This window comes from Sus scrofa, chromosome 14 (assembly GCF_054392235.1).
Source record: "Sus scrofa isolate SSC_HxYL_T2T_F1_AM1 chromosome 14, Sscrofa_HxYL_maternal_Yorkshire_Landrace_v2.0, whole genome shotgun sequence".
NCBI classification, from domain to species: Eukaryota; Metazoa; Chordata; class Mammalia; order Artiodactyla; family Suidae; genus Sus; species Sus scrofa.
The window spans coordinates 60,875,438-60,889,666 of NC_139396.1; the positions used below are offsets into that span (position 1 = coordinate 60,875,438).

General features: G+C 39.3%; 1 protein-coding gene across 5 annotated transcripts in view; it reads left to right on the top strand.

Moving 5' to 3' along the window:
• Nucleotides 1–14,229, top strand: part of NAA25 (N-alpha-acetyltransferase 25, NatB auxiliary subunit) — a 75,839-nt gene that overhangs the window by 16,226 nt on the left and 45,384 nt on the right. For all 5 annotated transcript variants that reach the window (XR_014826916.1, XR_014826918.1, XR_014826919.1 and 2 more), the window contains exons 4-10: nt 846–964; nt 5,562–5,636; nt 6,626–6,733; nt 7,202–7,280; nt 9,603–9,714; nt 10,345–10,434; nt 12,958–13,127. Coding sequence is in view for 1 of the 5 variants with exons in the window: in XM_021074209.2 (XP_020929868.1) it covers nt 846–964; nt 5,562–5,636; nt 6,626–6,733; nt 7,202–7,280; nt 9,603–9,714; nt 10,345–10,434; nt 12,958–13,127 (753 nt within the window). In the remaining 4 variants the exon portion in view is untranslated. The remainder of the gene's footprint in view (nt 1–845; nt 965–5,561; nt 5,637–6,625; nt 6,734–7,201; nt 7,281–9,602; nt 9,715–10,344; nt 10,435–12,957; nt 13,128–14,229) is intronic.

A 14,229-nucleotide genomic window follows, 5' to 3' on the forward strand; every position in this document is an offset into this window, starting at 1 on the left:
GCCCTAAAAGACAAAAAGACCGAAAAAAAAAAATTAAAGATGGCAGAAGGAAGCAGAGATCAAACTGGAGTGGAGAGGCAGAGATGGTGTTCAAGGAAGGATTACATTTAAACTTGCATAATTCCGGGCAGGAAAGATTACATTTGAACTGGATCTTGGATGATGTTCACTGAGTAGAAAAGAGAGGAAAGGGGAATCCAGGCAGAGGGAACAATATAAAAGCATGGAGGTATGATAGATCACAGGGAATGTAGTGCAACTACAAATAGTTGCTGGATTTAGCTAGAACATAAAATGCTGGGTGGGAAGAGTTTGGAAGAAGACAGGATATGCAGATCCTGGAGGGTCTTGTATTTTTTATTTTATTTATTTATTTATTTTGCTTTTTTAGGGCCACACCTGCAGTATACAGAAGTTCCCAGGCTATGGATCAAATCGGAGCTGTAGCTGCCAGCCTATGCCATAGCCACAGCAACTCGGGATCTGAGCTGTGTCTTTGACCTACACCACAGCTCATGGCAACGCCGGGTCCTTAACTCACTGAGCGAAGCCAGGGATTGAACCCTCATCCTCATGGATACTAGTCAGATTTGTTTCCACTGAGCCATGAAGGGAACTTCTGGGTCTTATAGATTTTAAATGTGATAGAGAGGTCCGATCTATTCCGTGCTTCATCTAATAGCACCTAAGCAAGAAAAGTGTAATGATCATATGAGGCAAAGCAAATACTTTGTTCCTTAATAATTGAAGACAATTATTTCCTCCACATAGGAAAAAAAATTAAATGCTGTTAAGATTTGTTATACTTCAGTAATTAAGGAAAATCCTATTTCTCTTTGTCTTAGCGGAGTTAGTCACAAAACTTTATGAGGCAGCTGTGAAGAAAGTTCCCAATAGTGAGGAGTATCATTCTCACCTCTTCATGGCCTATGCCAGAGTGGGCGAATACAAGAAAATGCAACAGGTAACTTGATCCCTAAACCTGGGCTGTGGAATAATCTATTAAAGTCTTTTTAATGTGGTTTAACTTCAGTGGTATGTATGTCTGCATATGTGTTTAGGACTTAATATATGTATTTGTGGAAATCAGCCAGCCATTTTCTTTGTATGTGTGTATGGATGAGTGCGTACAACATGTGTAAGCTCCTGGGCCAGGGATCAAACCTGAGCTAGAGCAGTGACCCGAGTTCCTGCGATGGCAATACCAGATCCTTAACCTGCTGTGCCACAAGAGAACTCTTCTTTGTGTATGTGTGTTTCCTTTCCTTTTGCAGCCCCACCTGTAGCATATGGAAATTCCCTGGGCCAGGGATCAAATCTGAGCCAGAGCTGCAACCTGCCACAGCTACAGCAATGCTGGATCCTTAACCCACTGCACTGGGTTGGGGATTGAGCTGGCACCTCCACAGAGACAAGCTTGATCTTAACCCCACTGTACCATAGCAGGAACTCCCAGGTAGAATTTTTTTAAAGAAATGCTTTGGTTGTGGGTAGAAATGTGCTTGGAGTGAGCTTTGCTAGTTGAGTTTTTATTTTGTTTGCTTGAAATATCAACTATAACAAAAGATAAACTTAGAAGGGTGGGATTTACTATGTTAAGTATTTTCTTTTTTCTTTTTCTTTTTTCCTTTTTAGGGCTGCACCTGCGGCATGGAGATTCCCAGGCAAGGGTCAAATCAGAGCTGCAGTGCCAGCCTACGCCACAGCCACAGCAACTTGGGATCTGAGCTGAGTCTGTGACCTACACCACAGCTCTTGGCAACGCCAGATCCTTAACCCACTGAGTGAGGCCAGGAATCTAACCCATATCTTCATGGATACAGTTGGGTTTGTTACCGCTGAATCATGATGGGAAATCCAGTGTTTTGTTCTCTTTAAAATTAATTTTTGTATTTGTTTATGCAGGTTTTTATATTGGAAGAATTTTTTCATGGTTCCAATATAATTCTTTGAAGAAATTTTATCATTATTTATTGTTGGAGTATATTTTCAAGAAAAGTATTCAGAGATAATAATTTTTATTTTATTATAAAATGGGTATATTTTAAAAAATTGGTAACACATATACATATAAATCCTTAGTATTTTTTACTTCTAGGAATCTGTTTTAAGCAAAGTGTGTTAACATGGACAAAGTTACAGTTCACCTATAGAGTAGAAAAATGCAGTAATATCCCATCCCCCCCAAATGGTACTGTGTGTCTCTATTTGTTGAAATAGAAAGATCTTCCCAATATGTGTTAATTGAGAAGAGCGGTATAAAATGGCCTTCTCCCACTCCCCTCACATTCGTCCTCCTTAGTAAAGGGTATGTACCAAAATTTTACCAGTCTATAGGGCTAGGGATACTTTCCATCTTAATTTCTGTTTTCTTTTTTTTTTTTTAAAGAGTATGTTAATTATATGATCCCACAAAATAATATTTTTGAAAAATTTATATTATACACACACTTGCAGACTAACAAAATGTACAAATTCATGCAATAGAATTTTTTTTTTTGCTTTTTAGGGTTGAATCTGTGGCATATGGAGGTTCCCAGGCTAGGGGTTGAGTTAGAGCTGCAGCTGCCAGCCTATCCCACAGCCCCAGTAACACAGGGTCTGAGCTGCGTCTGCCATGTATACCACAGCTCATGGCAATGCCGGATTCTTAACGCACTGAGCAAGGCCAGGGATCAAACCCACATCCTTATGGATACTAATTGGGTTTGTTACTGCTGAGCCATAACAGGAATTCCATGCAATAGAACTATGAAGGTAAATTTTGAAAAAAAGAAAAAAATAATCTGCTACTTGGAACAGATTTTATTTTTGTATGATTTAATGTTGCCAAAGATGGATACATTTTTGCATCATGTTTTTTGAAAACATTGCTTTGAAGTAGCTTAATAGTTATGGTTTCTTAATATGTTTTAACCATAGCTTGCTTTTACATTATTTTATTTTATTTCATTATTATTATTTTTTTATCTGTTTAGGGCTGCACCCATGGCATTTGGAGGTTCCCAGGCTGGGGGGCAAATAGGAGCTTGCCTATACTACAGCAACACAGGATCCGAGCTGTATCTTCACCTTATACCACAGCTCATGGCACGCCAGATCCTTAATCCACTGAGCAAGGCCAGGGATCAAACCTGCATCCTCATAGATGCTAGTCAGATTCATTTCCACTGAGCCACGAGGAGAACTCTTGCATTATTTTAAAGTATTGAAAGAATGGAGTACTGTAGTGTTAAATGTTTTAGAATGGAATGTCTAATTTTATTCTACTTTTGTTGCTGCTTAAGATAATTAAAGTTCTTAGCTTATATGTCTGTTTATTTTGAAAGGGATATGTCAGTCTGGAGTAATAGGTATTTTATAAATTACATGTAATGTCTCATGAGGGTGAGGGCTTTTGTGTTGTTCACTCCTGAATCCTCAGTTAGTAGAATAGAATCTGCATGATAAACAGTAGATTAGAATCTATTTGTTAAACAGATGAGTGATTCGTGTAAATTGGTGGAGGTAGAAGGGAAGGAAGCCAGGGAATCAGAAAATAAGGACTTTTGTCCCACATGATGTCTCTGGTAGGTGGTATTTAAAACCGTCTTGCATAAAGAGTTGCTAGTCACTCATATGGTGACTAGACTTTCCTTTTTCTGTAAGTGACATTCTCTGAGTTACCAATTTGCAGCCATGTTTTTCAAACTTCTCCCTAGTGAAAAGTTTTCTGTTATAGCAGAGTGTTAGCACCTGCAAGATAGTAGGGTGTGGGCGTGAGATTTTTCTTTTGTATTAAGAAGTCATGTTAATTTTATATTCTATTCATTTTATTTCTGTATGTTATTGCTTATGTTTTCTTTCCCCAAGTTTTCTATTTCCTTTCTCTAGTTTGATATTAGAAGCAGGGACCTCAAGGATTTCCCGCTGTGGTTAAGAGGGTTAAGGATCCAGCGTAGCTTCAGCTATGATGTAGGTTGTATCTGTGGCTCACATTTGATCCCTGGCCCCGGGAACTTCCAAATGCCTTGGATGTAGCTGAAAAAGAAAAGAACAACAGAAGGAAAAAGCAGGGACCTCAAGCCATCCTATTCTTTGTTCGAGTTTGTTCACATGAACTTTGGCATGTGCAAGTTCCTGGGCCAGGGATTGAATCCGAGCCATAGTAGAGACCTGAGCCACAACAGTAACAACACTGGATCCTTAATTGCTAGGCTACAAGGGAGCACTGTCAAGCCTCCTTGGACTCTCTTCTCCTCCTGTATTTCCGTTTTGTCTCCAGGTCATATTGACTACCTCCACAGTCTTTCTTCTCTTTTCTCTCCTTTCTTTCTCTCCCCCCCCCCACCCCCGCCACCCCTGCTCCTTCTTCCTTCCTTTCTCCCTCACTTGTGACATGTGGAAATTCCTGGGCCAGGAGTCAAATTGGAGCTGAAGCTGAGGGCTACACACAGCCACAGCAATACTGGATCTGAGCTACATCTGCCACCTCTGCTGCAGCTGTGGCAGTACTGGATCCTTTAACCCACTGCACCAGGCGGGGCATTGAATCTTGGCTCTGCAATGACCAGAGCTTCTACAGTCAAATTCCTAACCCACTGTGTCATAGTGGGAGCTCTCCCACTTTTAAGTATTTGCATATTATGCATTTCACAATGAAAGGGTTCAGTTCTAATTAATGGTAACTTGAACGTACCTGAATTTTCTCCTAACCTAAGAATTATTTCTTGAGTTATGTTAATCTTGTCTAGTGTTTTGTTTTGTTTTTGACTGTACCCATGGCATATTGAAGTTCCTGGGCCAGAGATTGAACTGGTGCCTTAGCAGCAACCCGAGCTGCTACAGAGACAAATCAGATTCTTTTTTTTTTTTTTTTTTGGTCTTTCTGCCATTTCTTGGGCTGCTCTTGCAGCATATGGAGGTTCCCAGGCTAGGGGTCCAATCGGAGCTGTGGCCACCAGCCTACACCAGAGCCACAGCAACGCTGGATCTGAGCCGCGTCTGCAACCTACACCACAGCTCACGGCAACGCCGGATCCCTAACCCACTGAGCAAGGGCAGGGACCGAACCCACAACCTCATGGTTCCTAGTCGGATTCGTTAACCTCTGCGCCACGACGGGAACTCCCAAATTGGATTCTTAACCCACTGCTCCACAGTAGGAACTCCCGATCTGGTCTAATTTTGAAGTTTAAATGTACTGTCTGGATTTCTTTATTTGTTTTATTGTAATTGGTTAGTGCCCTCAGTAAAGTTTATTGACGTACATTCATAAGCCAAATATTGTGTTTGCTTGGTAGTCTACCAGAACTATATTGGATTGCAGTGTTCTCTAGAAATATTGGGCTTCAATTTGAGATAATCTGATTCATGAGGTGAAATATCATTCCTGATGTAAAAATCCACCTTTGTCGTTATCTCTATTGTTATCCAGTAGAAAATATCCATCAAGTAATAGGCACTTACACTAGCCAGGATATGTGAACATGTTGCTGTTTTTCTAGGAAACTTCTTGTCACATGTCTAGATCATTAATTGCTTTCTGTATGATGTTTTAAGTATTTATCTCTGTCTTTCAGGCTGGCATGGCTCTATATAAGATTGTCCCTAAAAACCCTTACTACTTTTGGTCTGTGATGAGCTTAATTATGCAAGTGAGTATGGCATTCAGAATGGGATTGAGATTTGCTTTTACTTTTGTATATAGTTATTATCTTTAACATGTCCTGTGAACATCTTGCGTAATGTGTTGCAGCATGTGTGAAATAGGGTCTTAACATATTGTCAGTTGATTTTTTGAGTTGGGAAGTTTTGGTATACTTTGAGTTGGTATATTGGTTTATTTGTGTGTAGCACAGTGTGTATTTCTCCTGAATCATAGACCCATTACTGGGTTGTTTGATCAAGTATGAGCCTTGAAATGTTTGATATTTTGAATTGAGGTTTGTCTAAGTCAATATTGTTGGTTAGTGAATAGAACGTTGAACTGGGTGACCTTATTTTATAACTTATGCTTTCTGGGCTTCAGTGTGCTCTTTTGCAGAATAGATATATTCATTTCCCAGATACACTGTAAGGACCAAAATGAGATACTGTATATGGGAGGATAGGGAGAAAGGACTTAAAATGTAGCAGTTAAGAACAGAGAGACTTTGACTTCAGATAGGTCTGCTTTCAAATATTGGCTTTACCACATGTCTTGGAGAGCTTCTGGGGAATCTTTTAACCTTAGTTTACCTATAAAGTAAACATGATAAGTACCTTGAAAATTTATTTCCAGGGGGTAAATGGGCTCTGAGCAGAATCTTTGGCAATGCTAAAACGATTAATATCAGGTGTTGATTTTAATTGTCAATCTAAGGTAACTGTAGCTAATAAGACATCTGAGAGGCTTCTCTCTTCAAATGCCTGGTACCCGTTATGTATTTCAAGAATGTGTGTAGGGTATTGAATCTTTAGTAAAGAGATCTCTCGTAAAGCAAACCACTGTCTATCTTCTTGGGAAGTTTAAATTAGGTCTGTTATTTGACATAGTGGATTGATAAGCATGTGCTGAAGTTACAGTAATGGTCTGCATGATAATAATATAAATAGTTCAGGTAAGGGAGAAATTAGAATGAAACATTTATCGTTTCTTCTCTAGTCTATATCAGCGCAAGATGAAAACCTCTCCAAAACGATGTTTCTGCCCCTCGCTGAGAGAATGGTAGAAAAAATGGTGAAAGAGGACAAGATAGAAGCAGAGGCTGAAGTGAGTAATTTAGGATCCCCTCCTTTTTTTGGCTTCACTCATAGCATGTCAAGTTCCCGGGCCAGGGATCATATCTGTGCCACAGCAGTGACAATGCTGCTGAACCTCAAGGGAACCCCACTTTTGTATATTTTTGTATTTGCATGTTTTTTATATTGTTACAATATTATGAACTGTTGTTTTATTATATTTAGAGAACTAGGTCCTCTTGCTGTAAATGTGAGGCTTTGGAATCCCCAGATGGGATATAGTAATGGGAACTGTTTCTATCATGTTTCCAGCAAGTACTCTGTGCTGAGATTATAGATAGGGGAAATACTGTTTGATTTTCACTGTTAATTTCATCTACTATGAAAGAAGACATAATGTTCTTTTCTATTAGATAAATTTTTAAAAACACTCAAATGACTTACCTTTATTATTCAAAAGCTTCAGTGGTTACATCTTTTGTTTATTTTTTTCTGTAAGGTTGAACTTTATTATATGATCCTGGAACGTTTGGGAAAGTACCAGGAAGCCTTGGATGTCATCAGAGGAAAATTAGGAGGTAACTTAGAATTTTCTTTTTTCATTCTTTTTTCTTTTTGGTCTTTTTTGGCCACACTCACAGCATATGTAAGTTCCCAGGCCTGGGATTGCACTTGTGCCACAGATGTAACTGGAGCCACAGTAGTGGCAACACTGCATTCTTAATCTGCTGAGGTACGAGGGAACTCCTATTTTCATTTTTTTTTTAATATTTTTTAATTGAAAATAATTCATGGATTCAGAAAATTCAGAGTATGAAAGACTTTACCCTGGATTTCCAGCCCTGTACCCTCGATGTGCTTCTTCTGTTACTTGTTCTGTATGTTCTTCCAAAGTAGTATCCTCCCCCCCCATCTTTTTTTTTTTTTAACTACTATTGAGAACATATTGTACTTGGCTCTAACAGTAATCTTACTCAGCACAATATTTTTATTAAATGTTCTTTCTTTGAATTTTTATTTATTTATTTTTATTTTTTAATTTTTTTAGGGCCCCACCTGTGGCATATGGAGGTTCCCAGGCTAAGGGTCAAATCGGAGCTGCAGCTGCCAGCCTGTGCCACAGCCACAGCAGTGCAAGATCTGAACTGCTTTTGCTATCTACACCACAGCTCATGGCAAACCTGATTTTTTAACTCGCTGAGCAAGGCCAGGGATTGAACCCATATCCTCATGCATACTAGTTGGGTTCATTACCACTGAGCTACAATAGGAACTCCCTCTTTCTTTAAATTAAAAAAAATTTTTTTTTTATTCTTTTAGGGCCGTACCGGTGGCATATGCAGTTTCCCAAGCTAGGGGGTGGAATTGAAACTAGCCGTTGGCCTATACCACAGCCACAGCAACACCAGATCTGAGCCGTGTCTGCGACCTACACGGCAGCTCACAGCAGTGCCAGATCCTTAACCCACTGTGCGAGGCCAGGGATCGAACCCGCATCCCCAAGGATGCTAGTCAGATTTGTTTTTGCAGAGCCACAGCAGGAACTCCTAAATTTTTAAAATGTTAATGCCTCTAGTCAGGATTTGTATTCTAGGTACAAACATTCTTTGTTTACCTTTCTGTCCTATGAAAGCATTTGAGTTTATAACCTTTGCTCTGCATACTCTTAAACCCATTGTTTTTTTGCTTCAACAGTATGTCTTAGAGATGTACCTTACTTCTTCCTTCTTTTTAATGACTGCCCAGTGTTCCATAGTATAAATGTAGACAGTTAACTACATAACCAGTCTTTGATGGATACATTTGCAAGGAACTTTTTTTTTTTTTTTTTTGCTTTTTAGGGCCATGCCCTCGGCATATGGAGGTTCCCAGGCTAGGGGTCAAATCGGAGCTATAGCTGCTGGCCTACACCACAGCCACAGCAACACAGGATGCAAGCCTCATCTGTAACCTACCACAGCTCACAGCAACGCTGGATCCTTAACCCTGAGAAAGGCCAGGGGTCGAACCTTCGTCCTTGAGGATGCTAGGCATATTCATTAACCACTGAGCCACGATGGGAACTCCTGTTTTTTTAAATGTTACTCTGTAACTTCATCCTCTTTGCAGATGGATACAAGTCAGTTTTTTGTTTTTATTCATCTAGGTTGTAGTTCTATGGAAAGTTACAATTTAGATTTTCTATAGGAAACTGATAATGTAATTGTTGGTATCCTTAATCTGCTGAACTGTTCTGAAAGGACAGGGCAGATCTAAACTGGTCAGAAGTTTAGTCCTAGTTTTTCTGTTCCCAACTGTTAGAAGAATTTGATTCATCTCTATTCTTTTTTGTAAAAATTTTCTTCTAACATCTCTTCTTATCCCATTCTAGTCTAAGCTTTTTTTTTTTTTTTTGTCTTTTTATCTTTTCTGGGGCCACACCCATGGCACATGGAATTTTCCAGGCTAGGGGTCCAATTGGAGCTGTAGCTGCTGGCCTACACCAGAGCCACAGCAATGCCAAATCCAAGCTGAGTCTGCGACCTACACCACAGCTCACAGCAACGCTGGATCCTTAACCCACTGAGCAAGGACAGGGATTGAACCTGGAGCCTCATGGTTCCTAGTCAGATTTGTTAACCACTGAGCCATGACTCCTAGTCTAAGCTTAATGTATGGAACTCATACATTCTGGATCCTTGTATTTTACAGAAAGACATGATTGAAAAGTTAGTGTCAGAAATAGACTTTTTTTCTTCAGGAAAATAATCTTTAGTGAGATTGTAGTTTGTATCTAACAGTGGTGCCATCTTCTAAGAGTGAATAAGAAAATGTGAGTTTCTTTCTTGTATTTGGATTGTGTTCTGGTTTCTGAGCAGAAATGAAACCAGCTTACCAACTTTTATAACTTTTAATTGTAGAGAAGTTGACAAGTGAGATTCAAAGTCGGGAAAATAAATGCATGGCTATGTACAAGAAGCTGAGCAGGTGGCCAGAGTGTAATGCCCTTTCCCGGCGCCTCTTACTGAAAAAGTAAGTAGAGGCTCCTTTTGGGACTGTGAGATTGGAGTGGGACTTTTAGGTCTGAGGTTGGATTTCTTTGGTCTATTCCTTTTGAGATTTCTGGACATAAAGTGAAATCTTTAAGTTTTGTGTCCTGGATATTTTTTAAAGTTTTTGATGAGTCTTCCTCTTTCAATAAAGAAATGTAATGGTACTTAGGCTACCAGAGTACTGACTATTCAGAATGAATGCTGACAATCATTAATTTCTCAAAATCAATATTGGTCTAAAACAGCCTCCCCGCAATCCCCCTTCTCCTTGGTAGAAAGCACTAATGTGAGGATTTTTCCGTTAGGATATTAGTTTTCTGGACCTGGTCATTTTATTGAAGGAAAGAGTAGTTTCTTAAAAATATTTAACTTCAGCACAATGTTGTAAATCAAGTATACTTTAATATTTTTTAAAAATTTAAAAAAATATTTGACTTTGAAAATTCCTAAAATGCCTTTTAGGGCTGCAGAGGAAACCGGAGGGAAGGTTGGGCTTCTCCTAGTAAAGACTAAAATATAACTTAGAATATAAGTTGAATATCATGGTTCCTCAGGTAGGTCTGTCATAACTTGGGTTTAATCCTTTGTGCACAATTCAATCTGATTTTAGCTCAGATGACTGGCAGTTCTATCTGACTTATTTCGATTCTGTCTTTCGACTAATTGAAGAGGCCTGGACTCCTCCTGCTGAAGGTGAACAGTAAGTTGTCTTCTTTCCTGAATTATAACATTTTTTAATATGTTGTAACAAAAGGATTTCTTTTTAAGCTTTTTTCTTTGTAAGCCTTTTTTTCCCGTTTTTAAATTATAAGATGTTCATTGTAAAAATCTTAAATTAATACAGAAAAAAAATTAATACAGAAATGTATGATGTGGGAGTTCTCGTGGTGCAGTGGAAATGACTCTGAATAGGAACCATGATTTGCGGGTTCGATCCCTGACCTTGCTCAGTGGGTTAAGGATCCGGCGTTGCAATGAGCTGTGGTGTAGGTTGCAGACCTGGCGTGCAGCTGTGGCTCGGATCCCCTGTTACTGTGGCTGTGGTGTAGGCCGGCAGCTGTAGATCCGATAGACCCCTAAGCCTGGGAACCGCCATATGCTGCAAGTGCAAACCTAAAAATCAAAAATAAAAAAAGAAATGTACGATGTGAAAGTGTTAGTTGCTAGTTTTCCTACCATCTCAGAAATAATTTTTTTTTTGTCTTTTGAGGGCTGCACCCTCGACATAGGTAGGTTCCCAGGCTAGGGGTCAAATTAGAGCTATAGCTGCCGGCCTACACCACAGCCACAGCAGCACCAGATCCAAGCTGCGTCTGCGACCTACACCACAGCCCACGCAATGCCAGATCCTTAACCCACTGAGCGAGGCCAGGGATCAAACCCGCAACCTCATGGTTCTTAGTCGGATTTGTTTCCTCTGAGCCATGATGGGAACTCATAGAAATAGCTTTTTTTTTTTTTTTAGAAATAGTTCTTGATAACAGTTTGTCTTCCAGATTTATTTGGAAAAGACAGTTTGGTGTCTTTTCTTCCAGATTTATTTATATTATGCATATACTAACATAATTATTCTTATTTAACATAAAATAAAATTATATTAGATGTAATGGTTTATAACGATATTTATGCCCCTTAAACTGTATCTTGGGAATCTGTCCATATATGGTACATATAGATCTGATTTTTCTTAGTGACTTGAGAGAACTCCATTTTAGAGATGTACCAAATTCATTTCATCTGTTTCCTCTTGATGGACACTTGGATTGTTGCTGATTCTTGTTTGGGCGTTTTTACAGACAATACTACAGTAAACATAAATGGGATCTTTTAATTTTTTTGTCTTTTGTCTTTTTTAGGGTCAAACCCGCCGCATATGGAGGTTCCCAGGCTAGGGGTCTAATCAGAGCTGTAGCCTCCTATGCTACAGCCACAGCAATGCAGGATCCAAGCCGCATCTGAGACCTACATCACAGCTCACAGCAACACTGGATCCTTAAGCCACTGAGCGAGGCCAGGGATCAAACCCGCAATCTCATGGTTCCTAGTCAGATTTGTTTCCACTGCACCACAACGGGAACTCCCATAAATGGGATCTTTTAAAAAATGATTACAAAAATAGATTTTAATATAGCAATTATGAACTGATGCTTACTAAGTCATCTTAATTAGTAAGATGACATCATTTTTTGAGTGACGAAATTATATTTTTGGAAGTTTCTCTGTGGTGCGTCAGGTTAAGGTTTTGGCATTGCTGGAGCAGTGGTACAGGTTGAAATTGCAGTGTGGGTTTGATTCCTGGCTCAGGAACTTCCACATGCCGCAAGTGTAGCAAGAAAAAAAACCACTCATTAAAATTTACTTATATTTTTTATTAGATAATATTTTATATGTACAGAAGTATCCATCCTTTTTAATTTTATTTTATTTGGCTTTTTAGGGCCACAGTCGAGACATATGGAAGTTCCCAGGCTAGGGGTAGAATTGGAGCTGTAGCTGTCGGCCTACACCACATACACAGCAAAGCAAGATCTGAGCCTCATCTGCAACCTACACCACAGCTCACAGCAATGCTGGATTCTTAACTCACTGAGCGAGGTCAGGGATTGAACCCATGTCCTCATGGATACTAGTTGGATTTGTTACTGCTAAGCCGTGATGGGAACTCCCTATCCTTTTTTAAAGAAAGAGGTAGAGATGATTAGTCACTCTGATAATCACATGCTAAAATTGGGAGGAATCATATGCCGTGATAACTGTTAGATTGTGCTTATAGCTCTCTTTTATTCCCATTTGTATTGTTTTATTTATTTATTTAAAAAAAAATTTTTTTTTTGGTCTTTTTGCCTTTTCTAGGGCCGCTCCCTCGGCATATGGAAGTTCCCAGGCCAGGGGTAGAATCGAAGCTGTAGCCACCGGCCTACACCAGAGCCACAGCAACTCAGGATCCGAGCTGCGTCTGTGACCTACACCACAGCTCACGGCAATGCTGGATTCTTAATCCACTGAGCAAGACCAGGGATCAAACCCGCAACCTCATGGTTCCTAGTCGGATTTGTTAACCACCGTACCACGACGGGAACTCCCCATTTGTATTGTTTTATAATTATCCAAGTACTTTTTGTTATTTTTAATTTGTTCTTTAAAATTAGTTTGGCTTGACTTTAAGTTCTGGCTTGACTTTAAGTTCTGGCATAAAATACCTTTTTCATGTTTTTATACCCAGCTCTTTAGAAGGAGAAGTACATTATTCTGCAGAAGAGGCTGTGAAGTTTATAGAAGATCGGATAACAGAAGAATCTAAAAGTTCTCGCCATCTCCGAGGACCACATCTAGCTAAACTGGAGCTGATTAGACGTTTACGACGTCAAGGTTTTAATGATGAGTACAAATTAGGTAAGAAACTCTAATGGTATTTAGGAATCCTGGAGAAGATAAAGAGATGCTCTTAGTACCCAAGCACAATACCTATTCTCTGAGGCCTGCAATGATAAAGTTGTGTTTGGGAAGCTAATGTCTTCATAACCTGAAAATACTCACTGATGATCGGTTTACTTACAAAATTAGCCCTCAATCACACATTCAACTCAGCTTTAATATCTTCTATTTCATCAGTCTTTGTCAGACTTTCTTTTGCTGACCCAACGATAATGTCAAAATCAGTTTCAAAGTAAAATAGCCAGTTTTGTAAAAGTTCAGGACTTTAAGAAGTGAAAATGAAAGATTTCTTGAAAATCTGCCCTAAGTACTCACAAAACCATTGATGAAATAACATCTGGCAGAATTAGAGGAATTAACAATTGAGAAAAATTGTAAGTATAATGACAAGATGAGAGAAAAGAATGATTTGGATAGTAGAGCATTAAGAGAGGGCTTCAGGAAATTTGATGAAGCCTTTATTTATTTCTTCTTTTTTACAGCCATACCTTTGGCATATGGAAGTTCCTGGGCTAGAGGTTGAATCAGAGTTGTAGCTATAGGCCTACACCAAAGCCTGGAAACACTGGGATCCAAGCCGCATGTGCGACCTATGCAATGCAACAGCTTGTAGCAGTGTTGGTACCTTAACCTACTTTATTTTACTACCTTAAATTTTGTTAAGTTTCAGATACTAAACTTAAAAATTTTTTGGCTTCATTTTAAAAAATAAAGCTCTGAGGATATCTATTTTCCCCCCTCTTATCATTATGGAAATTTGGTTCTCATTAGAAGTTGATTAGCTTTAAGAGAGTTTATTTAGGGACCAGTTGTCCTTAGATGATGAGCACTTCTCAATACCTAAAATCTATCCTAGAACCTTTCTGTCTATTTTATGTATTTATTTATTTTTGGCTTCTTTTTAGGGCCGCACCTTTGGTATATGGAGGTTCCCAGGCTAGGGGTCGAATCAGAGCTACATCTCCCAGCCTACACCATAGCCACAGCAATGCCAGATCCGAGCTGTGACTGCTGCCTACACTGCAGCTCATGGCAATGCTGGATCCTTAACCCACTGAGC